Source organism: Aptenodytes patagonicus, chromosome 6 (assembly GCF_965638725.1).
Source record: "Aptenodytes patagonicus chromosome 6, bAptPat1.pri.cur, whole genome shotgun sequence".
Lineage (NCBI taxonomy): Eukaryota > Metazoa > Chordata > Aves > Sphenisciformes > Spheniscidae > Aptenodytes > Aptenodytes patagonicus.
Genome location: NC_134954.1, coordinates 57,937,820 through 57,963,462, shown reverse-complemented (window position 1 = coordinate 57,963,462; position 25,643 = coordinate 57,937,820). Strand labels below are relative to the sequence as shown.

General features: G+C 59.7%; 1 protein-coding gene across 1 annotated transcript; it reads right to left on the bottom strand.

Moving 5' to 3' along the window:
* Window positions 1–4,233: 4,233 nt before the first annotated feature.
* On the bottom strand, window positions 4,234–13,610 carry LOC143161674 (uncharacterized). The gene is given in 4 exon segments (XM_076340783.1): window positions 4,234–4,551; window positions 5,147–5,307; window positions 13,068–13,571; window positions 13,574–13,610. Coding segments are annotated over 4 exon segments (1,020 nt in total).
* Window positions 13,611–25,643: the final 12,033 nt, after the last annotated feature.

Sequence of the window (25,643 nt, the reverse complement as noted above, 5' to 3'; positions counted from 1 at the left end):
CTGAAAAACAAGAGGAAAAAGTCCTCACGTGCGCTGCTCCTGCTTCCGGACAGTCTTTGCTGCCAAGACCTGGGCGCTCCCAGAGATCCAACAACAACTCCTCGGGCTCAGGAAGGCACACCTCCCTGCAGGGGCTGTCGTGTCCCCAGTAGCGTCCCCGTTTTGCCAGCGGAGTCCAGCCCTTGCCACAGACCACGCAGTCCCCAGGCTGCCGCAGCTCAGCGGTCCCCTTGGCACAGACCGTGACCCCCCACCTCACTCACAGCTCAGCCCCCTGTGGCAGAGCTCTCCTTGGGCCTTTACAGCACAGCCCTGCCCAGCCCGCTATAGCCCCACAGAGACCAGTACAGCAAAAACCCTGTAGCCCAGCCTGGCCCTCTAAAACCCAATATAGATGACTGTGGCACGGCCCTGTTCCCTACAGCAAGAGCCTGCCCAGCTCCCTGGGGCACGGCCCGGTCCTTTATAACCCTGCCCGGCCCCCGGAGCAGAGCCTGGGCCCCGTGCCACCGCCGCCGCCCCCCCGCCCCGGGCCCGCACGGCCAGCCCGGCTCCCTATAGCACAGCCGGGTCTCATAGCACAGCCCAGCCCAGCCCGGCCCCCGAGAGCCCGGGCCACCTCGGGTCCCGGCCGGCCCCAGCCCGGCCCGGTCCCGGCCGCTCAGCGCCACGAGGCCCCGGCCCGTGTTGCCATGGGGACCGGACGCGGCGGCGGCGGCGGCATCTCCCGGAGCAACGACGGCGGCCGCCTCGGGTCAATCCGCCCGCGGGAAGCGGCGGCGGCGGCTGGCGGCGGGGGCCGCCAGAGGGCAGCGGAGGGACGCGCAGAGCCGGGGCGGGGGGCGGCGGGGAGATGGAGGGGGGCGGGGGGCAGGCGGGGGGTCGCAGGGGGCAGATGGAGGGGTGGAGGGGGCGGATGGGGGAGCTGAGGGGGTGCAGAGGCAGATGGAAGGGTGCAGGGGGGAGATGGGGACCGGGGGGAGATGGCGGAGTTCAGGGACAGGGAGATGGAGGGGGGCAGGTGGCAGACGGAGGGGTGCAGGGGATGCAGGGGTGCAGGAGAGAGTTCAGGGGCGAGGGGTGATGAGGATGGATGCAGGGGAGGGAGACAGGCGCAAAGCTGAGTCAGCAAAGGGAGTGCCATGAAGTATGTGGGTGCATGGGATGGGTGGGTGAGGAGGCTGCGGGGCTAAGAGGTGGGGATGCTGGGCGGGGGGCGAGGGGGCATGGGGTGCAGCAGGCTGGAGAGTGCTGGCACCTTAACAGGGCCGGGTCGCCCCGAGCTCCTTGGAGGATCAGTGACACAAATAAGTTGTGACCATTGCCAAAAGCAGTTACGGGGCCAACACCAGCAAATGGGCAGAGGTACACAGGTCAGGGAGCCCTGGCTGCACAGGCCCATCAGGTATCCCGGGTATCATTCCCATGAGGCACCACCACCACCGTGGGTCACTCCTGCATCTTCCCAGGGCCCTGGATGTCCCTCAAGGAGGGGGGGACCCTTGTGTCCCCGGTGGGGAGGGGCAGACACCCCCTCCGGGGTGCACAGGCAGCAGCGTGGCTGAGAGCAGGGCTGGCCACATCCCACAGCGCGGGGAGGGTGCCAAGGCAGAGGCATGAAGGAGATGCAGCTTTAATGGCATTTGTCGATGTTTACAACATGAGTCATCCAGCTAAGCAGCCGTAAATCAGCACCCCAACTCCCCCGGCATCAGTCGTGTCCCCTCCTCTGTCCCCCCAGCACTGGACGAGTGCCTGGCTCCTGCAGAAACAATCTCATAAATAACAGCAACTAAACAAACCCTCCTGCAGCCATGGAGGGCCCGTGTGTGCCAGGCGCGAGATGAACGCCTCCCATCCATCACTTTAATGGTTGTACTCTGGAAATTAAACCTGTCACAGCCCATCAAGGTGAACGTTTTAAGTCTGTGACATCCCTTCAGCTCCCCTCCTCCTTCCTGGCACTCTTTTTTTTGTCGCTTTCCGTCTCTCCTTTTCCTTTCTGCTCCTGCCATCCCTGTCCCCTCCATCTCACCCCCACCCCGGTGTGCCCAGCTCCAGCCTGTGGTCCTCTCCATACTCCCCGGCTGCCGGAGGACCAGGTTGTATGTCGGGTGGTAGATGTCTTTGGCCCTGAGGCTCCTGCAGCCATGGGCTGGCATCTGCCAGCATCCCCATGCCCAGTCCTGTGTGCCTGCTGGGGGGGGCCACAGCTCCCCTGGGGAAATGGGTCTCTCCTGCCCCACTGTCCCCACAGGGCAATGGCGGGGAATTGGGTACCATCCTTCCCTACTTCCCCCTCCCCTCCTCCTTTTCTTCCCTGTCTTTTTTCTCCCCTTCCCCAGATTTATTCCTCTTCTGTTCTGTGTTATGCCAACCATCGCCGGCTCCTGGCACCTGGCCCCTACCCTGGCTCTCATCTCCCCCCTTGGAGCAAGGGCTGCACCCTCCCCAGGACCAGAGCTCCCCCCCGGGCAGTGCCAGAGGTCCGGACACCTCCTGCGTGGGCAGCCGAGCCCTGCCGTACCCTGGGATGGGTTGCCTGGGGACAGGGGACCTGGGCACCGGGGATGCCAGACACCCGGGGGAAGCTGCTGAGCTGCCAGCAGCCACTGCGGGTCACTGTCACGCCACACAGGACTGTCGTTCGTCCGTCCATCCACCCATCCATCCATCCATCCATCCACCCATCCATCCATCCCCATGCTCCTGTCTCCCATCATCTGCTTCCCCTGTCCATCCCCCTGTCCCAAAAGCATCACATCTGTCCCCCTGCCCAGGGTGCTGCCCCCTGGCCCCACAGCAGCCCCAGCCACTGCCTGGTGTTACCCAGCCCTGCGAGGTGTGACAGCCCTGCACCAATGCTTACCTGTCCCAACCCTCACTGACCAGCTGCTGGAGGTGACCTGGGGCTCCGTGGGGGCTGCTGCCCCTTGGCAACTCCCACTCCCACAGCAGGTCCTGGGGGCAGGCAGCCCTCCCTGCCACTCTCAGGCAGGGACAAGGAGAAGAGAGGAGGGGACAGCAGGACGTGGGGCAGGAGGGAGACACCACGGGCTGCCTGGGGATGGGTCATCCCAGCCCAGCCTGCCCTGCTCCTGCAGCCCTACATGCACTGGGGTGATGAAGCAGGGCTGCCCCCCCGGGCTGAGGTGGGGTGGAGAAGCTGGGCATTGTGGGGCTGGTCTCTCTGCCTGCACAGCCATCTCAGCATCCCCAAGGGGAGGCCCAGAAAGTGTGCAGGAGGTATGGGAGGTCTATAAGGTCTGCCAGGACCCTACAGCATCCTGAGGATAAGGGCAGCATGCTCGCTTAGGGGGGTCCGGGCTTAACCCTAGTGCTTTTAGGGAGGTGGCAGAGGGTGTCTGTTGTCATCCTGCCACCAGGGCTTGATTTGAGCCCAGCCAGAGCGAGCAGGGCCCCAAGAGGATCATGGAATGAGCCCAGAAAGGGGCTGAGTGGGGTTTAGATATTGCCATGGGAAAAGGGGGGCTCACCACAGCATTGAGCCCTCACAAACAGCCTGAGCACCACCCGAAACCCAGGAGGGCTCCATCCCCACCTCACTTCAGGGCAATGCCACACCAGTGCAACCAGGCTGATTGCAACATGGAAAACAGCACTGCTGCATCAGCCAATTAATCAGCTCTGCTTTGCAGGGCAGCTTAATTTTGCCTGGCAAAGCATGGACCCCATGAGGGAGGCAGGATGGAGGCAGGGCAGGCAGGCAGACACGCATCCTGGGCATCCTCCTTCCCAGCCCTTCATGCCGCCAAGGGGAAGGGCAGCCAGCATCATGCAGGGATGCGCCGTTCCAGGCACTGTCATATCTGCAGGGAAGGGGTAGTGCACAGTTGAAGGAAGGTCCGGGGTCTCTCCCCTCCAGCTGTGCCAGCGGGGCTGCCAGCTGTGCGAGTCTGCTGTCCCCACCCAGCTCCCCAGGGACCCCAGCAGGGCAGCGCGGTGGCAGGAGGGGTGCAGAGCCTCCCATCCCCTAAGGAAGAGCACAGGCATCCGTATAACAGCTTTATAGGGGAGGGATGTGGGGACTCCCCCAGATACACACAGAGGAATAATTACGAGTTAAATAGGATCCAAACACACATAAGTTAAAGGAGGGGGCAGGTGCCCTGCAGCCCCCACAGCCCCGCCTGGGCACAGTCTGTGTCTGCCAGCAAAGAGACCCCCAACACCGCAGCCCGGCCCCTCTCCTGGGCCGGATCTGTCCGCCTTTCACAACACAGAGCCGATCTTCCTCTCCGTGGCACCCATCTCGTCCTCTTCTTCTTCTTCTTCCTCCTCGCCCCCTGAGCAGGAGGAGTCCGGGCCATAGCCCAGCTCAGCGGTGCTGCGGTGCAGGAAGCCCGAGCCGGGGCTGCGCCCCATGAATTCGGGGCTTTCAGCAGCTTGTCCCCGGGGCTCGCCAGGCAGCAGCTTCTCACAGGCTTTGCTGAGCCCTCGTTGCTTCTCAGCCTCTGCCTGAGCCCCCTGCTCCTTGGCTTTGCGGCTCCGCTTCCACTTCATGCGGCGGTTCTGGAACCAGATCTTCACCTGCCGAGGGAGAGCCCCCAGGGGAGAATGTGTCCCCCTGCCCCATCCTGTCCCCACTCACCACCTCGCCTTCCCTGCATGGAAGACCCCCCAGAGCCTCTTTATTTCGGGGCATCCTGTGGTGCTACGGGTCTGCGAGGAGGCTGAGGATGTCACAGGGAGAGGAGTACTCAGGGGACTGCTCCCTTCCCCCTGCCCAGCCTCTGCAGGGGGGGAGTCAGGGACAGAGGGGACCAGCAATCCCCAAGGATGCCCAAGGACATGCATGGGGACATTAAAAGAGGAGTTTTAGCCCCACAAAGAGCCCCCCTCTCACAGTGTGGGAAGGGATGGGAAGGCTCTGAAATCTAAGCTGGGGGTGGTGGGTAAAAAGAGGAGCAGTATCTCTGGGGGCCCCTTCACAAGAGAAGAGCCTGGAGCCCATCAGGCAGGTCTCTGCAGGAGATGCCCTGGGAAGGGGTGCTGATGGGGTGTGGCAGCCAAGCAAGGGCCATCAGCATTGCCCACGACCTTGACTTCCCACCCTGCAGCACAGCCCCCCACCTCCCTGGCAGCTGGCCGGTACCATCCTCCAACCCCCCCAAGACCAAGGTACCTGCGTCTCGGTGAGCATCAGTGACGTGGCCACCTCAAAGCGCTTGGGTCTGGACAGGTACTTGTTGAGCTTGAACTGGTTCTCCAGCTCCAGGAGCTGCTGGCTGGTGAAGGCTGTGCGGGGCCGACGGCACTTCCCCATCAAGCCAGACTGTGGGGCGGCTGCGGGGCAGACAGCGGGCAGGGGTCAGGGGACAGCGGGGCTGGGGGGGACATCCCCTCGGCAAGCCCGGGATGAGAAGGAAGGCGAGTGTCTCTTCTATCATCTCCCGTCCCAATAATGGCTTTATTGCCTGGCTGATAGGAACCAGTGAGATACGTTATCAGGCCTTGGTTTGCAACTGGGATCAGTCCTGTGACTGAAATTAAACCTCCTTTTTTATTGCCGGGCCGTGCAGGTGGCTGCCCAACTGCCAGGGGCTGTGGCGGCAGGGCTGCCAGCGAGCCCCGCTATCTCGCCCGCAGCCCTTGAAAGCAGCGCGGCACTGAATCAGCAGGCAGCGGGAACAAAGGGACCTTTGAGAGTCCAGCATGGGGTGGCTGCTGCGTCGTGTTTGATCCCTGCTTATCTCCTCTCCGCTGGCTTTATTATCCCCCCGGGGTTCAGCTTTTACTGCTTCTCCCAGCACCACAGTGGCAATCAAACCCAGAGGTTTGCAGCTGGGAGTAAAGTGCCGGAGCAGCGTGAGGGGGGCATTAACGGGAAAGGTCTTTGGCACATCCCCGCCACCACATCTCGGGGGGCAAGACGCAGCATCGTGGCCCCAGAGACATGCCCTGCTTGGCAAGGGTTGCTTCAGCTCACCCACTTTGCAGGGCATGGGGCATCATCCATGTTATCTCCCCCAGATTCCAGCTTTGATCCCGATCTGCCCATCTCCCGAGGTGTCCACCAAGCCCTTCACAAACACAGTGGTGACGCATGAGGCAGGAATTTATGAAGGGGGCATTAACTGATCACGATCCGGGTTTGATCCCAAGTACCTGGATGCTGGGTGGGACGGGTCAAAGAGGCAGAGCCTAGCTGGGCTGGGGCTCTACAAACTCCTCGTGGGAGCAGGGATGGACACAACCCCTCCTGCACCTGCAGCCCCACAGTGCCAGGAGAGACAGCCCATGGGACCCAGCTTGCAGCCGCTGGCCGGGTAAACTAGGGACCGGATAGAGGCATGCTGTGCTGATGGCTCTGACACACATATGGTGTGTTATTTTGCACACAAAACATATTCAAGGCTAAAACCAAATGAGAGGCTCAAAGGATTGCCAGGACAAATACAAATGTCAGATGAAAGATGGCTCAGCTCTGCAGAGCTCGGCTGCTGTCTGGGCTCTGGCTGGCCATGAATGGTCTGGCTGTACAAATCCTCAGTGGAGAAATGAGACCAAATGGACCCAGGAAGGCTCCCCTCGGCTAAGGAAAGGAGGTGCCATGGGGACCAGCATCTGCAGCAATGGGGCAGCCCTAGCTAACACCCCTTGCAGCTCCTCGGGGGTGAAGACCAGAGACGCATCAAAAAGAACTGGAGGGGAAATTTATTCATCTGACGTTGACACGGAGCACAAGACAAAGCATCCCCAGGCAGCATCTGGCAGCTCAAGGGCTCCAGCACCCAGCAACCCCTCTTTGTTGCCAGAGACGGGAGGGTGCACTGGGGCACCCGGTGCCTCAGTCCCTCCCTGAAGCAGGGGCTGCTCTGCACAGGCTGGCTGTACCAGGTCAGGGAAGGGTCCCTCTTTCTGGGCATGGTCTGTAGAGGATGCTTCAGGGAAAGAGAAGTGAAGAGGGTGTGCCCACATCCCAGCATCCAGTAATCCAGGACTTCTGTGCTTTTTGGAGCTGAAGGCTGTTTTGCCAGGGGTGAAAAAAATATCATGTTGCAGCCTGAATTCCCCAACCCAAAGCAGAGAGCCCAGGGCACTGCATCCTGGCTCTGGCAAGCACAGAAATCCTTCAGACCACTCCAAAAGGCTCCTCTGTGCCTCCTCCTGCAAGGCCAGCTGTGGCCAGACTAAAAACAGATGTGGGAAGAGTGGAGGCACAGAAGTGAGTCTCGACCCCCAAAGCTGTGGGAGTTCAATCTGTCCAGATTCAGAGGAGACTGGAAGGCAACTTTCTTTAACAACAACCCCCCAAGAGACTCACTCTTCCCCAGGTAAGATGATGAGGACTGCTTGGTCTAGCAGGGAAAAGAACAGAAAGTTTGCCCAAAAGCCAGATAAATCCGATCATGATATCGGATAACTGCCAATGCAGGGGACCGACTGCTGGAGCACGGTCCCTCTGCCAGCCCCAGGTTCTCCATCTCAATTTCTCCAATTTGGGCTCAGTGCAGTGGTGTCCATTACAAACCTTGTACAGATCCTGACTTCCCTGGAAATCCATCCTGCCTCCTGCCCCAGCGCTGACAAAAAAATCCCTCAAATCCTTCTGGGGTGTTCCCATACAGTTCAAGCCACCAGCAGTCCAAAGTCCAGCCAGGTATAGCTGGCCACCTAACCTGTGATGTCCTCTGATAATACACTCTTCAGCAGCTACAGTTACCCATCACCACTGCTCCTCACCATGACTCATTCAAGATTTTGCCTGCAAAATGAGATGGGTCGAGCCCAAACTGGCACAGCCTTAAGATCCACCTGACCTTCAGCCACACACAGCAGCAGCTTGGCGTGGACCTGAACCACCACCATCTCCAGCCTCAGACCTGCTGTCACCTTCCCTGAAGGGCTCCGGCTCCTTTGCGTGGGAAGAGTATGGAGGGAAGAGGGTCTTCAGCTTCTCATTGGGGAAGGAGCAAAGGTAGGAGGAGGAAGTGGAGTCTGAGGGTATGAGGTAGGTTCCAGTTTCCCATGCAAAGAGGAAATGATGCCTTGTGGCTACTGGTAGCTCCAGCCTGTCTTGCCAGTGTGCTTGGTGGAATCCTGTCCTCCCCTGTCCTGTGGCAGGCTGCCACGTGGACATGGACATCATCCCCCCAGGGCTCGCCTCTCCCAGTTCCTGCCAGCTGAGCTATGAACCCATCCACATCACAACCACCCATCCCACAGAAAGAATAACTCTTCAGGAAGGCTCTCCCCCTTATCCAGCTCCTACCAGAAGACCAGCGACTGCCTCAGCATCACACCTTTGCTTGCCAAAGGATTTTGTATCTGCTCAGCCATCTCCTCCAGTCCTACATCCAGGATCAGAGCTCACCTCAATATCCCTTCAGCCTGGCAGGGCTTGGACCCCCTGATGGGTGCCTGGCATTTGGCTGCAATATCAGTAAATAAATTGCTTGGCCTGGAGCCAGGAATGCCCTCTGAGTCTGAGGCCAGGAGCTCTACAAGTCAGCTGCCTCCTGGATAATTAGATAAAGCTTATAAAGAATTGTTGGTTTATTTGATACAGTTCCGTCTACTTGATAACAAGGGTAATCCTAGGTTGATATTAACCCACTTGGTTTTAATTTGGTTTGTTTAGCTATAGTTCACTTAACTTTGTGGGCTAGCAGATAAAGGAGAGGAAATTAGCACCCTGTCTGCTTTGGAGGTGTTTCTCCAGATGTCAGGGCTGGGAGGGGGAGAGGTGGTCTCACCAGCATCGGGGCCATCACCAGAGGCCTCTCCTGGCCTGCTGGCAGCCCTGACGGTTGTCTGCGGGGCAGCATGTGTAAGGGCACTTGCTACCTCTGGTAGCCCCTTGCTTGCTCCACCATTGACCCCCGATTGCTGCTTGCCAGCTGTTTTCCAGCCTGTGTTTCCTGCTGACCTGCCAGACCACTGTGCACCTGGTGAGCCTTGGAAAGTGTTGCTTTTTGAAGCAGTTTGATATGACTTGTCTTGCCCGCTCTCCTAGCCCAGCACAGCCCATCAGCCAGCTCTCCACTGCTGCGGGCAGGATCTGGCCTTGGCTCCAAGCCATCAAGGTGGTGAGTGGATGATGCAGACAAGCGGGGTCCCAGGAAAGCCATCTGAGCACCAGGTCCCCTGCGGGGAATCCTTTGCTCTTCCTGAGACCCTGCTCTCCACTCCTACAACTCTCCTCCACTCCAGGCAGGTCTCTGCACTTGGGTCCCACCACCACGCTGCATTTCCACACTGCTAGCCAGGGCAAATAAATCACAGCTCCCAGAAATACTGATAGGCACGGCACCCCGCTGCCAAATGCTCCCCCTGTGCAGTTCAGGAGGTGCTCAAAGTCCTAGGACAGGGACCCAGGCTGGGAGCAGCAGAGCCCGGGCAGGCAGCATCCCGCCGGCTGCAACGAGGGCATGCCTGCTCCTGCGCTCAGACCTTCCTGCCCAGCCCTCTCACTCTGCATTGCAGCAGAGGCAGCTAGGCGCTGGCTGCAGCTCTGCAGAGGCAGCTAGGGAGGAAGGCATGGCACCCGCTTGCACTGCAGCAGGAGCACTTCTCTGAGCAACCCCAGCAGCCAAGCCCAGGCCAGGTTCCTAAGGGTACCCACTGCCTCAGACCATCTCCCCAGCATCCTACCTCCCCCATACATAGGTGAGCATGTGCAATGTATCCCTGCAAAGTTTGCAGCTTCAGTTCAGGGGCTGTCCTGCTCCTTCCTCCACCCTGATTGTCCCCAGGAGACCAAACTAACAAAACATCTGCAAAACACCTCTACACAGGCAGCTAAAGAAGGAATTCATGATTTAGTCCTGGAATCTTCCATAAATAAATCACAAGGGTGACCTCTCCCTGGGATGCCCCAGAACATGTCCTAGGAGGCTTTCAGATGCATCTCTCCCAAATATCTGCCCACTGCTACATGGAGAGCTAAACATGACCAGCACCAGCAGCACGGACACTTGTGCTCAGTCACTCTGGAAACCTCAGCCAGGCAGGTCCATCCGTCTGTCTAGGCTGAGTGTTGGGACAGGGCACCCAGGAACCACAGGCATCCCAGGAGCCCTGTGCCAACAGCGGGAGGCTCCTGCCCAGCCCACCACCCTCCTCAGAGAAACGAGGAAGGGCTGGGCAGGCAGCATGTCCTAGGCAGGTGCCCCTTCCTGTCCCTGCATACCCACGCCACTGTCCCCGTCCCCACGCCACAGCCAGTACACTGGGGTAATATGAGCCCAGACCCAGCCATAACATGCAGCTGGGGCCAGTCCTGGTGACTACAGGGACAAGGCACGCTGCAAAGGGACCTGCTTTCGGAGCTTGCAGCGAGCCCACAAGAGGAAAGGCTGAGGACACACTTAGGAACCCAAACATTCCCAACAGACTGAAACAAGGATCTGAAGATGGATGAGGAACAGGGTCTGATGACAGAATCTACACAGCAATGAGAATAACACGAAACAAGGACCAGGGGAGCAGGATTCCTGGGAGAGCAAGCATGGAGAGAATAGACCCCAAGCCAAGCATAAGTCCCCGAAGCCAGAACTGATGTCCATGGGGAGGTACAGGCAAGTAGAGCAGCTGCAAATACACCGTGTCTCATGCTTTTGCTGCAGGGACGCCTCAGCTCAGGCTCTGCATCCAACTTGGTCCCTGTGCTTTGTGAGGGGAGGACATTTGGAAGGAATTTGGAGGAAAACCCTGAAAGCAGTCAGGATGGAAACCTATCTCAGAGGAGATGGAAGCAGCCGGGCTGTGTAATGGGGGAAGGAGAAGGCTGAAAGGGACCTACAGACCTTCCTCATGTGCAGACCAGGCAAGCAAAGAGAGTGGTGAGTGATTTGCTGTGTTTGGCATGACAAATCTTGGGAGCAAACTGGAGCAAGAGAAGTTTCACAGCAGGAAAATTGCTGAAGTATTAAACCGGAGAGCCTGGGAAGAGACAATCCCCACTGCAAAGGGCTCCCCAGAACTGGGAGCAAACACATTTCATCGAGGATATGGATTGGGGCAGTGGTCACTGATTTAAAAATCTACAGCTTTGGCAGCTTTTGCCACATCCTTGTTACACCTCCATGTGTCTCCTTTGCCTCTACCCTGCTTTGGGCTCTCCAGGGCCCAATCCAGCAGATCTTGGGTCAGAGACTGCTTTTCTTCTCCCTGAGCTATCCCAGGAATCTAGCCTAGTGCTTCCCACAAGACCTGTTGACACGCTGTTCCTGTGCATCCTAGCACAGCCCAAAAGCTCCCTCCACAAGCTGTTCTCATGCCCATGATTTGGGATTTGTCTCCTTTCAGCAGGATTTTGGAGACAACCAGCTCTGGAGCGGATCCTGCACGTGAGTTGTATGGGGCTGATGCACAAATGCAAATTTGATGCACAAATATCTCTACATTACCCCAACCAGAAGCTGCGCTCAGCACCAGAGGGGCAGGTGCAGTGTTGTGATCCCACTCCGGTGAAACACAACCCCGCATGAAGCTATCCAGATGCTGAGATACACCAACAGACCCAGACCCTGCGAGGGCAATGTGGCCTCTGCAGAGGAGCAGGAAGGTGTTTCACCACCCAACAAATAGAGATTTTTTTCTTTCCTGCTCTTAATGACATGCTTGAAGAGTGCACACAGCCTGTAGCACTGGACCCTTATTCTACACCCTTAGGTGCCACCACCACTTCACAGCTGGACCTTTCCTACAGCCCACGGAGAGCCAGGGAAAGGGAGACAGCCCGGGGAAGGGAACAGCCTCTTTCCCTTCAACCTGCCCAGGTGTAATTTGAGGAAGGAGCAATGAATGGGATGTTTCATGTTAATTCTCCATTTTTGCACTACTATTCATCCAGCCAGTTTATTAATTAACTGACTTATCCAGCCTTTTTTTTTTTTTTTTTTTGGTGTGGTAAATGGGCTCCCAGATTATTAAGACACTAAACTCAGCTAATAAATCCGGCTACTCTGCCAGGGTTTATTAACAAGCCACTCTTGGTTAATTGCCCACTGGCCCCGTCTTTGCGGTGACCAGACTTCCGCTCACCCCAGGCAGAGGGCAGGGTCCGGGTCACACTGCCAGGGGTGCCAGTGACAGTCCCCGGTGTGACGAGAGCCTGAAGTCGGTCCTTGTGCCGTCCGTGCCCTGCAGGACCCTCCCCACCCGTGGCCCAACATTGCAGTGCAGGATCCGGTGCCTGCCCGCAGCCCCGGCCGTGCCCACCGTGCAAAGGGCTGTGCACGGAGCCGGCACCCTTCTTGCATGCCAGGAGGGACCGGGGCTGGGCTGGAGCTCAGCACGCTGCCGGGCTGCCCGGTTCCCGCAGCTCCCGCCAGCACCGGGCTCACCGGCCCCGCGGAGCCGGCCCCTCGCCCCCCAGGAGCCGAGCGCGGCGGCGGGCAGGGACCCGGAGCCCCGTCCCTCCCCCGTCCCGAGGGCCAGATCCGGCCGCGCATCCCTCCGTGTCCCAGACCCGGCGGGCGGCCCCCGCCGCAGGGACCCGGGCGGGTTCGTTCCCAGCCGCACCGGGCGGGACTTATTCGTTTCCCGGTGCCGGTTCCGGCCGTCGCTTCTTTATTTTCGTTTCCTTCCCGCCGCGGCGGAGCCCAACGAGCCCGCGACGGCCGTGCGGGGCCGGCAGCTGGGGCCGGCGCGGCTGGCCCGGCCCGGGAGCGGCTCTCCTCTGCCGGCACCGGGGCGGGCAGTGCCCCTCGGGGCCGTCCCGCAGCACCGGACGGGGGTAGGACGAGACTTTGCCCTTCAGATCGGGTTCCCGGGGCCCCGCAGCCCTCGGAGGTCTCCGGAGCGCGGGTCTTGCCCCCCCCGCCCCCCGCCAATGGGACCCCCAAACCTGCCCTGCCTGGGGAGCGGGTCTAGGCGCAGCAACAGCCCCGCACTGGGGTCAGCCCCGAGGCCTCGCCGCCCCCGCCAGGCTCCCGACCCGAACCTCCGGGGAGCCGCGAAGGGGCGGCCTCGGAGAGCCTCAGCCCCCCCTCCCCGAGGGGACCTGCACCTCGTTGTGCCGGCGGGGACCCCCGGGGGTTGGAGGGGGCGAGAGCCGCGTCCCGCTCGATGGGAGGGTCGGTCCCCGGGTCACTCACCGTGGAAGTCGGAGAGCCTCGGCACCAGCATCCCGGCTCGGATCCAGTGCTCCAGCGGGAAGGAGCCGGCCACGGCCGCCTTCAGATGCTCCGCGCCGGGCGGCGGCAGGTGGGGGATGCCGGTGTAGGCGAAAGCGGGGTGCTGGCTCCCCAGGGCCGGGAGCGGGTACACGGCGGGCGGGTAGAGGGCCGGTAGAGCGCCGAGCCCGGGGCCGGGGAGGTGCAGCAAGCCGGGCTTGGGGACGAAGCCGGCCGGGGCGAGGGGCGCGGCGGCCGGGACCGCCCGCGGCGACGGGGTGTCGGAGCGCCCGGCGGGGCCGGGGCTCGCCGCGGGGCTCCCGGGGCTCAGCCCCGGCGGGGAGGCGCTCCGCGCCGGCTCTTCAGCCAGGAGCGCCTCGATGCGGAAGTTTTGGGACTTCTCCATGGGCTTGTGCATGGCCCGGCCCCGTGCGGAGCCGCCGGGCCCCCCGGCACCCCGCCGCTCCCCTGCCAGGGCACAGCCCGGCCGGGCAGCCCCGGGCCAGCCCCGGCACCGGCAGGCATCCACCCGCGGGGCCCCGCCGCGCCGCGCTCCGCGGGGCTGCCCTCAGGGGCAGCCCTCCTCTCCGCTCCTCCTCCCGGGCACTCGCTCGCCCGCCGGCACCGGGGGGGTTTTAACCCCCCCTCCACCTGCCCCAGCTCCCCATTGGCTCCGCGCCGGCCCCCCGCCCCGCCGGCCCGGCCTGCCTCCCCGCGGGCCCCGGCCGGGCTCCCCGCGGGCTTCCCTCCTCCGGCTTCCTCATCCCCCGACCACAGCAGCAGGGACACTCTGGGGCCTGACCCAGACCGCTCTGCCCCTTCCCCAGCCTCCCAACCCAGCCCAGCCCAGGTCCACACCCAGGGAGTCCCCCCAGCCTGCAGGACCTACTGCCCAGGGCGCTGAGCCCATCGTCCTGATCCAGAGCAAATCTCGCTTTCCTTAGAGCCCCACGATGGGGAAGGGGGGTCTGTGGTGGTCTGGAGAGACTAGGCGGACTTTGGCACATGTAGGCAAAGCCCTGCTGGGCTCCAGTGGTGCCCTGGCTCTGCGGAGCCCCCAGGCACTTGGGGGGCAGAGCACCTGGCTGGGAGGGCAGGAGAGGTGCTCACTCACCTGCAGGCTCCGCACCCCGTGCACCAGGGATCACCGGTAATACCCAGCTGTGCCATTTCCCGTTGCACCCCTCTGGGCCAGGGAGATCAGTGGACCTGAGCTGGACACACACAGGGGCCACCACCTTCCATCACTCATGTCTGTCCAGGATGCCAACAGAGCAGGTGCCTACAGATCGTTACTCATTTGCCCGGTCTTATCTTTCCCAGACAAGACACAGCTTGGAGAGTGGCACCAGGGAAGGGCAGAGAGGAAAGCCTTGGCTGGTCTGGGAGATGCGGGTGAGCAGGAGCAGAGCTGGCCCAGACCCCCTGGCACTGGCCTTCAGGGAAAGGCAGAGCGCATACGAGTGCATCTGTGGTCTCTGGCATCGAGGGTCTGTGTCTGTCTATCTCTGGGTCCCACCTTTTTGTGTCATGCTGACACAGCGAGACAAGCCTCTGCCTGTGTCGGATGATGGGTCCTGCTCTTTGGAAGGCAAGTGAGGCAGCCTCTATTGCCCTGCCTAAATATTATAAAGGCTAAAGGGAACTCCCATCCCTGTATTTCTTACCCCTTCAGCATTTCCAGCGCTGCTGCGTTCCCTGAGCAAGAGATGGGTCTACCCCCCTGTATCCTGTGTCCCACAGAGGCTGCAAGCAGATACCCACAGAAAAGAAAGGCGGGGGCATAGGGGGCTTTCCTCAGCCTCCTGTGTTTTCTCTGCTCAGTAACCCCAGGGGCTTCTCTTCCCCGTGCCCATCCAGTCTGGTCTGGAGCCTGCTGAGCTCCCTGCACACATCACCCCGCTGCAGGGAGCTCCAAAGGTCCCACGTGTGGGACAACTTCCTCCTTCCATTGCCTGAGCCCAGCACCCACAAGCTTCACTGGGTGGCCCCAATTCCTTGTGTGGGAACAGATGCACAACAGCCCTTTTCCAGCTGCCTCCCTGGGAGTGAGGAGGGCAGGAATCAGCCCCATGGACAGCCCAGAGCTGGATTTGCTCAGAAGGGGATTTGGGGTTGATGTCACCCCACAGTAACACACCCTCCCTGGACTTCAGGGTACTGAAGGTGGAACAGTGTCCCTTTCCACCCCCAGCACCCCTGTGCCTGCTGCTATACCCCCTTCCCACCCCAAAATCCATCCCGCTCTGCTTTCCCAGGACAGAAGCCAATGTCCCTGCCAAGCAAAAGGACCCTAAGCCCTTTCCCTCTCCTGCCATGTGAGTAGCCAGCCCTGCCAAGCAGCAGGCATGGGCAGGACAAGATTTGGGGAGGAATGGAGCAGCCTGGCTCCCAAGCACAGGGGAAAGCTACAAGTATCCAGGAAACAGAGGGTACAGCAGAAGTAGGACAACTCTTCTGCTGCAGGTCAACAGCCTGCAATGGTGACAGTGGCAAGGAAAGAGCCACTGCTTCCTTATCCGAGATCTCAGGACTGGCTCCAGGGATTGCAATGGCTTGTTAGCTTCGCACAGGGAACATGCCTTAAGACCCAGGGCAGAGATTGGGGCTGCTGCACTGGGGCACAATAGGGAAGTCACCACCACAGTGACCACCATGGGGTGGCAGACAGGCAAGTTACCAGCCCAGGAGAGCCTGGGTAACCCTTGCCAAGCCCTGAGACAATTTGTGGCTGTACCCACTGTAGCTCAGGCAGTGGGAGCAGGGCTTGAGAGAGGCTCGTCTGGGGGTCTGGGTCACAGCACCGAGTCATAGCCTTACTGTCCTCATGGAAGTCCCCTGCACTACCCAAGGAGGCTCTCCAAAGACAAGGAACTCCTCCAGGGATCAGCAGCCCAGGCTGGTGCCCAATACACTGATACCAGGGTGATGCGAGTACAGGCAGCCAAGCTGCAGCCTTTGAATTGCACAAACAAGAAATCTTTGCAGACACCAGCCATAAAACCTGGGTGGAAACATTCTGATAAAGAAGTCTAGGAAAATCATGGAGGGAGTTCCCTCCTCCAGGTGAGTCAAACCCAGACACTGGGACCCTGCAAGAGGGTTGTCCAGGGCTGGAGCAGCTGGCACACAGCCCATGCCACGCAGGGCAGAGAGCTGGAGCCCAGGGCTGTGCACAGGAGAGCTGTGCCGGGCGGTGGCCAGCAGAAGGGGCGGGATGCAGGCAGTGATAGATGCCAGGGTGCTGATGAGTTCACAGTCTTCAGGGTCATTAATCAGATCAGAGCTGGATTAAGGTGTCCAAGGTCTGATTAGCTTCATTTCCCGCCTCAGGAAGGAGGGAACTCTCTTCCCCATCCATCAGGTCCTCTGGTGACAGCTCACCTGGTTGCTAACTAGATCCGAGGACTGTAATAAGTGAACGTGACTGTGGCCTGGCCCCTTACCTCTGCCCAGCATCCTTCCTCCACAGAGGATCTAAGGCAACACCAAACATCAGCCACAGGTAGCAGACACCAGGATATCAGCCAGAGAGACAGCTTGTTCCCACAGCCTGGGGGTGCAGGGCACTGCGGACGGGAGCTGCCCCAGGAAATCACCCTAGTTCAGGAAGAGGTGGAGTTTAAGGGGGGGATGTTCCCAGCCAGCACCATATTGCTCCCAGTCCCCCCACAGCTCACCCTGTGCTGTTGCCCCAGAGCCTCCTCTGCTCATCCAGTGGTAGCAGAGCCCTCCCAAGGTGACCAGCTCTGTGAAACAGGCCAGCAAACACCACCTTGCTGCTGTGGAAGATCTTGGGCACATCCAGGACAGATCTCCTGAACCCCATACAGAGCTAGATGGACCAGCTCGAAGCCCTGAACCAGCCAGGGTGCTTCTCCCATCTCCACACCCCTTGCTGGCTCAAGCCCACCCCGTTAACATCTCCATTTGTCCCCTGCCTGATGAACCTCGTGTTGACTGTGCCCTAAAGGTGCCTCCACATTTAACCACTTAGTCTACTCCTGTCCAGCAAGTGCAGACCAGTGGGAGGTCCATGCTGCCCAGGCAGCAGCAAGGTTCTTCAGCTCCCTCACCTCTCTGGGAGGGCCCTGATCACAAAATCCCTCGCTGGGCAATGGGCAGCACCAGGAGCATTCACACAGCCCAGGGCTTCCTGGGATTCTTTCATTTACCCAGGCATTTGGGGGGATTTTCTGGATGTGCCTCAGCTGGACATTCAGAGCCCGGTCTTTCTTCAACCACCTGAAAGCAGCAATCACAGCAGCACCTATGTGGGTGTACATAAGCCCTGCAAAGCCTTGTATTGCTGACGTGAAGGTGCCCAGCTAGACAACTGGAGCTCTTTTTGCTGTGTCCATAGCCTCAAATGGATTGTCTCCATGCAACTTCCATCCATGCGAAGTCAAGCAGCAGGAGTAAAACGAGAAGAGCAAACACCCACATGGCTAAAGACACCCAGCTGTGGTGCACGCAAGTTTTTGGCATCCATAGAGACCCACAACACTACCTACAGCAATTCACATACTTCCCCAAGCTGTCTCCAGCAGTGCCTGAGCTCTCAGAAATAAGCCTTGGGGGATCACAGCTCATATCTGGGAGCACAGTTCAGTTTTACAGCCCCACCACTTCCTCAGCGTCACCTTGGGAAGTAACGTAACAGCCCTCAGCAAACCCAACTGCCCCAAGATCAAAGTCAAGGGTGCCGAGGAAAACCCATACCCTGATAAAAAATTACCGACTGGGACCAGACTTTAATTTTCCCAGGATCGAATCCTTATCCTAGGCATCAGATGAAGACATGACCCATGCTGGGGCTGTGTCTTGATTTCCACCTAACCTGTCATTTTGGCTGTTCCTAGATACACAATTTAGCACCAGGTCCTTCTTGTGGGTTTGGGTCATCTCCTGCCTTTAAGTCAATAGAAGTTACCTTTGAGACAGGGACCAGTGCAGGAACCTGTGTGCTTAGCCCATCCCAGAGAGTTGACAGGCACCCTGATTTCTGCTCAGGCTATAGCTTTTAAGCCTTAAAAGAGCTCCCTGTCCTCAGGATGGCTGTACCCGCTTGCTAAGCATTAACCGCTCCCCAGGTCACAGCCCCCAGAGCTTTCCATCTTTAGGAATTACTTCCCTGTAAGAGGCCTACAGTGCAACAACCTTGTTTAAAGCAGCTCTCAGGAAGCAATGGATCTTGCTGCTCTGGGTCTGGTGCCTCAGGTCATCTTGCAACACTCCGAAGTCCCAAGCCAGCTAGTGGAAAAATACAGCCCAGAAGCATCACTGGTGCTGGAGATAGGCTGTAAGCCTGCTCGCAGGTGTTTTCTACAGCCCCTCTCATGGGGGAATGGCTGGGAAGTGTCCCACTCTCATCCGTGCTCTGCAACCTCCAGCCCAGAGCAGGCTGAGCCCCTGGTGAGAAGCGCTAGGTGTAAGAGCCCCTGGCCTGCTCCAGTTTGGGGTGTCCTGGGTTTTGTGGGAGCCCTGACTACTGCCTGCAGCAGGATGCTGCCCTTCCCCTGCCCCTCCCAGCAGGGCCACCCACTATCTCTGGAGTCTGGAAAGCCACAGGAGGCTGGTGGGGAAGGTAAATAAACTGCCAGCCCCGTAGTGATTTGTGGCTAAATGAACAGTTGAAGTCACCTGCAAGTGGCCTGGGGCCTGTTAACCAACCAGATAATGGGACTTAATCAGCCCTGCAGTGGTGGGAGCTGAGCCCAGCCTGTGTCAGACCTGGCACAGCCAGCCCCAGGGTCCCAGGCTGCTTGGTGGGCATCCCCTCTGCAGAAACACTGGCAGAGGCATCCACAGCATTGTCATGGGAGCAGAGCGGCTGCCTGCAGAGCCCCACAGAAATGCTCGCAGGGTTCCTCATCTGTCTTTAGGGGTCTCCCCCTGCTCTGGTGATGGCAGGAGACAAGTGCCAGGCAAGTTGCTGAAGCCACCTCATTCCTTGCTTCCAGGGGTGCTGTGCTCAACCACTGCCATGCCCTGTCCCTGCCTGCATCCCCTCCTGCGTGGGTCTGCCTGCTCCTGCCCACCCCAGGTACTTCTGAGCTAGCCACAGGCTCCCTAGGGCTTCTCCGTCCTGGCACATCAGCTGCTCAGTCCAACAGGCAGGGGATCTGTCCTGGAAGGCAGAAATCCCCATGCCTCCACCCACCTGCCATTGCACGGGCTTGGTGGGGTACACAGCTCCCCCTGCCCACCTTACCCAGCCTTCGCACCTCCCTCTGCACCGAGCCCCAGGTACCTGCCCCAAGCGAAGGGGTTAACAAGCAAAGCAAACACGGCTCAGTCCCTCCTAGACAGGCCTCCTGCAGGGATTTCTGAGCAGCTGTTTATTTAGCCAAGCAATTCCTCAAATAACCAGCCCCATCTCTGATGGGACATGGCAAGGCTGAGCAGAAAAACATGTTAACAGCTCCCATCCTTGAGCAGGGGGATGGCAAACCAGCATGGGAAGGCTTGGAGGGCAGGAAGGGTGCCTGCCCCCAGCAGAAACAGCCAGGGCAGCTCTGAAGCGTCACACCTGATCCCAGCACACGGCCACTGCAAAGGGCTGGGGCACCAGCATCCTGCAGGATCAGGCCATACGGCTACAGGGGACAGGGAGGGGATGCCCTAGGGCTTCCCTCTATTAGCTGTTGGCTCAGCTTCCTGAGATGCAGCGATGCACTACAGAGGTGCTCAGGCTTGGGGACAGACAGCTTGTCCTGTTGTAAGTGCATGGCTTGGAGAGACAGGTACAGACAGACAGCTCAGATCCATTTCTTGCAAGGCCCCAGGGTCTGACTGCTACAGTTCCAGTCCCATTGGCCCCTGACCCCTTTCCTCTTAGATCCTGAAACATCATGAGCCCACAGCACCCACCCAGAGATCTCCTCCATCCTACTGCCCTCAAAGTGAGCTCTGGGCTCAGCCTCAATGTCTGTTCTCACCCCAGGCCTTGGCTTTTGGGGGATATGCTAAACAGCCATTAACCCCTACAGCCCAGCATCATTCAGGAAAGCAGGGAAGTGACTGAACACACAGCATCTCTCCTGCTGCTTCCCTGTGCCCCCGCTCCCACAGCCCTTGCCCAGCACACCACCCCAGCATACTGTGTCCAGTGCCACATGTCCCTGGCACAGCCAGACTTTCCTCCCCCCAGCACCCCCACCACAGGATCCCCCAGCCCTGCTTTTTCCTATCACCTCCAGGTTCTTCTGGTTTTGCTTCACTGGGTCTTGTCCCAGGGCCAGAGCTGATCCCTGGGAGGGAAGGGAGCCAGGGCTGGGCTGGGGGGGGGGGGGCAGCACAAGGGAGGGGTGTGGGGTGACTCCCCCAGCAGTACAGCCTTACCTCTTCCCTGTTAATGGCCTTTCCATGGATTCAGCTCCTAACCTGCTCCCAGGGTGACCGGATAAATCAGCTGCTCCTCCCAGGACCTTGGGCTCTAATTAATGTCAGCTCATTAACGAGATAACGGCCATTTATTACCCTGTCTCCCTGGCTGCTGATTAACCCTTTCCCAAGGCAGGGGCAGGGGGTGGTGATGCCATGGGACAGGGATGGTGGGAGCGGGTGACGTCTCTGCAGTGAGACCCAGGGACACCTCAATAAGGGGGGGACCGATGGAGGGACAGGCAAGCAGGACTGCTGAAGGACTGAGCAAGGAATGGATGGGACAAGATTTGGGTTTGGGACGTTTGGGTTTTCTTCCTAGTAGTATGGTAAGGGCTTGGTGGATTAAAGCCTTGAAGGAGCTACCAAGACTCATGGGCTCCCCCCGGGTTGCCACCGTGGCCTCCAGTGCATCCCTGTGCCTTGGTGTCCCCAAGTGTCCCTACCCCAGCCCATGGGGGAGAGCGTGACCAAAGCACAAAACCTCTGTACATCCCTGGCCCTCAGCCCCTATTTTGAGGAGCTGCCGCACAGTCCCACAGCCGGTGGGTAGCCACCAGCATGTCCTTGCCTCTAGAGGCAAAAGCAGCCCCAGCTCCATCTCCCCGGTGAACTGCCCTACTCCACAGAGCGGTGGGGCAGGACGATCTGCCCCAGGGCAAGAGGGAGCCTGTGACTTGCCCTTGACCTGGGCCTGGGCACAGAGGGCAGGAGCAAGGGGGCTGGGGTGGGCACGGTGCCCCCGCCCGGCAGTCCAGCACTAGGCTGTGGGGGCTAATGCTCTCCATACATCAATCATGCTGCTCGGTGGCTCCCTATTAGCGGGAACAGCGGCTGGTTAATCAGGCTGAGGGCTTCAGCTCGTTAAGCTGACACCTCCGTTGCGAGAGTGAGACATGGGGGCACGCAAGGTGCCACTTATTTATTTTCTTCTTTCCCAGGGAATATATTAAACAAATTAAATTCCTGGAGTGTTGGGTCAGCACAGACGGCTCTGCGCCTGTCCCAGCTCCACCTAGCTCAGCCGTGGGGAGGGGACCGTGCTCTCCAGCCTGCAGCAAGCCCTCGGCACCGCTGCAGGGCCCTGGCCCCCCCCGTGCCTCCCCAGCCTCTTACAATAAGACACAGCCCCCCTATTCCCCCTATTTCCCTCCCTGGGCTGTGCTGCGACCACGGCTGCCTGGTGGTGCTGAGCATGGCTAGTGTGTGGGCAGGAGACCTTGCAGGAAATGCAGACCATGATTTTGTACGGAAAGTCCCCCAGGAACCTACCTGCTGTCCCTGAATAGGCTTCCTCGGCCCCGCAGGGAGGGGAGCTGTGGGGCACCCTCAGATGCTTTTGGAACAGCTTGTAATGCTCCCTGCTCCAGGGGGAGCCAGGGGCTGGTTTCAGCCATAGCACCAAGCCTTTTTCTTTGCACTCTGGTATTGGGGACATCTGGGCTAGTGGCAGGTTGGCACTGCAAGGTCCCTCTGCAAGCAGGAGTGCTAGGAGGGAGTGCACTTATTCTCTGTAAAACTTGAGTCTCCATCACAGGACTCCAGGAGCTGGGGATTTAGAAAAAACCACTGCACATCCCAAGAACAGCTTTCACGCCATAAGCATTAACATCATTGGCATTGGCCTCAAATTGTACAGAGCCGTGAGAATAAGGGTCTTTGCTGAAGCATTCCCCTGCACTGGACCCTTCACCTGCTTCAGCATCAGTTGCCCCTTCAAAACCAAGTGCTGTCCCTGCTCAAACCCCCTGAGGGTTGGGATGACGTTTCCCCGCTGCTAGGCTGCTCTGCTCCACCCCAGCACTGGCTGAGTTTCAGCCCTGCTCCGAGTCTGGTTAGGTGACAGGCATGGATGGAAAAGTTGCTGCAAATTAGTCATTAGTCCCTGGAGTTGTTTATTTATTGACCATTTGCAACTCTTCCCTCATCACCACCTTTTCTCTCCCCATTCTTCCAGCAAAGTCAGTGGCAGCCTGTCCGGCTCCGCTGTCCCACCCCACCCCATCCCATCTTGTCATCCCCATCCCTTCTCAGAGCCCGGTCCCTTCTACTCAACCTCAGTCCTTCAAGCGCCTCTTCATTTCAGGAACGGACCCACCTTTTGCTGGTGGAAGGGTGACTCCCTGGAGGTTAGTGAAGAATTAGAAATAATTTAATTTACCTCCCTGTTCGGGCACTTTGATGAGCTGAAAGGCCCCTTGTCAGGCAGCGAATCCATCTTCCTCCAGCCTTACATCAAATTTCATTCACTAATTAGAAACTCCTGCCCCGGAGCCTGCAGCCCCCACCCCGGCTGCCCCTTCTCCCCACCAGCACCATTATGAAAATAAATCGTTCCATTAGCCACATTGTTGTGGCTGTGGGGCCCAGTGCCGGGAGTTATTAGAGCAGGAAGGAGGGCATTGGATTAAGACGAATGATTTATTAAGGAAAAGGACCCTGATTAGATTCTTACTTGTCCCCTGCGCGTCGGCGCATACTCACACACCCCCCGTCCCGACGCCCGGGGCACCCCAGAGCCACTCGTGGAAGGTCAGCGCCGGATGGCTGCGGGGTTTCCCCCAGGGACGTATCCTGCTGGCTGCTCCTGTGGCGCTGGGAGCCCCCCGTCTCATACTGGGACAGTGTATGAGGTAACGGCTGATGCCGGCTGCCAGACCCTCCGCACGGTCCTAAGCCGCCCCTGCCTGCCCCTCCCTTGTACGGAGGGTGGGGGACCACCAGCATCACCCCCAGCTCTGCCTGCCCTGCAGTGGGTGCTGGGTGGGTCCTGCTGACCAGGGAGGGGATACGGGAAGGGAAAGGTAGGCTTTGGTGTGTTAGCTCCGTACCCCGTGCTGTGGGAGAGGGAGCTAGAGCATGCCCCTCCAGCGGGAGGGTTGGCAGGGCTCACCCTGGGTGGGGGGAGAGGGTGTCAGACCCCTCCGTGGGTCTGGGGTGCTCTCTGCACCTGGGAGATGTGGGGTGGACACGGCTGCAGAGGTGGGCACTGCCCCGGGGTGCCCGTGTCCTGTGGTCCTCACAGTGCCCATGCTGTCACCATGAGCCACGCGCATGTCCCCCAGCCTGTCCTCTGAGGGGATAGAGATCAGGGACATGGGGACACCTGGATGCTCCAGACACTGCCTGGGATATAAAGTATCTGGGCTAGAAAGAGAGTCATTTGGGGGATTGGATAGCGATGCTGAGAGCTGGGGGGTGTCCAAGCCCAACTGGTGAGGTGGTGGGCATGTGTCTGTCCAGGGGATAAAGGTACGTGTAAGGGGCTGGATACGTGCATCTGTCTGTCCATCTCTGTACAGGCACAGCAGGCTGTGGTGTGACTCCCAGAGGCTGCTGCCTGCTAAAGCACCTCCATCCCTGCGCGGGGGAAGCTGCCAAGCGCAGGCAGAGGGTCTCTGGGGAGGGGCAGGCAGCCCCATGCAGTGGAGGGAGGGCTCCCAACGCTGTCCCCACACAGGTGCCACGGTTGAGAGAGGGGCAGGAGGTGGGGGACTCGGGGCAGAGAGGGAGGTGGTGGAGGCGTTTGGGGCACAGGATGGGCTCCACAGCCCAAACCACCCTCCTGGAGCTCCCGTGGGCCTGGGGCCAGGTCGCTGGGACCCCCCCTAAAAGCACTGCGGAGAGCAGGGTCCTGCCCCTGGAGCAGCAGCACTCCGAAAAACCATTAAGCTAAATTAAGCTAATGCAAGTGAGAGCAGGAGGCTGGTACGGGCTGGTACGGGCTCCCTCTGCGGGCACCCGCGGGCTGGCAGCATGTGGGGCTGAGCCGGGCTGGGCAGCCTCTCCTGGGCTTTTTTGGGGGGTGCAGCTATGGGTCAATCTGCCCTCACCAGGAGGAGGATCCCTGCAACCTGCTGTACTGATGCCTGCAGGTCCAGGTATTTCGGGGTGACCCCCCCCCATCACCATCACAACCCAGGCCATGGGGACCTGGTTGGACCCAGAGCTCCCGGATGATGGGGACAAACCACCTCCTTGGCTGGAGATATTCCCCCCTCCGCGGGGAAGGTTTGGTCTTGGGAGTCCCGCAGGATCCCCACCCTGCTGTCGCCTCCTGCCCACGCTGCTCAAAGATGCAGTTCCCCACAAACAGGAGCTGCTTTCGGGGTGCTCCGCTCCCACTCCCCGAGCCCCAACGCCCCCCACCACCCCTTGCCGGGACCCCAGCACCCAGCGTGCCAGCCTGGGGCCGGGAGCAGGGTTGGCTGGCGCTGCTACAGCAGAAGGCCACAGCGAGAGGGACAGACGGGAGAGGCGGGGACGGGGACAGCGTCCCCCCTTGTTAACAGCGCCGGACCCTGTAGCCTTTTCAAGGCTGTGAATAGGGGGTGGTACCTCTCCTCCCCTGAATTTGGGACTGGGGGGGAGTGTGTTGGCGCTGGTTTAACACGCTCAGACAGGGCTGGAGGGATGGGGGGGACACACTACCCCAGATGGGAGCATGTGGGGGGTTTCTCCTGTCGCCACATGCCCTTCCTCTCCCTCCCGCCCACCATTCACATGGTAATGAGGACAAATTGATGGAGAGACATCCATTGTGGTACCCTCCAGCCCGGCCCTTCTGCCGGCCACCCACCAGCATCCTCATCCATCACCACCCAGCAGAGACCCTGATGGGAGCCCCCCGGCAGGGGCTGGCACCCTGGGAGATGGGACTGCTTCAGGTGCTCACGAGCAGTGGGGCAGCCCCCAGGTTGCCCTGGCTCTCCCGGGGCTGAGTGATTAGAAAGGGGGTACATCCAGGGAAGGAAGAGCTCCACATAAGTCCTGTCTGTCCGCTGGACGTCATTTTGTCCTCACCATCCTCACTATGGGGCTTTATGGGGCTATGGGGGAGTTAATGGGGCTTCAGGAGGGGAAAGACCCCAGAATCTTATTTATGGGTCCCTCCCTTTCTCTGGCTGCCCTGGGGCTGGCCCAGAGCCAGGACCCACCCACTTTCCCTGCTTCCACCCCAAAGCAACCCCCCCAAAACCCTTCAGCATCCTCCTAATGAGGCAAAGAGCTGTTCCCTCGTATTCACTGATACCATAAAAACCTAGGCCTGGAGATGGGCTGCCCACAGTGCCGCGGGGCACCCCAAAGGGCACACCCTCTCCCCATGCATCCCCTGCCTCCAGCTCCCCCCGCCGTGCCTGCAATGGCAGCCTGATTGAAATTTCACTCCAT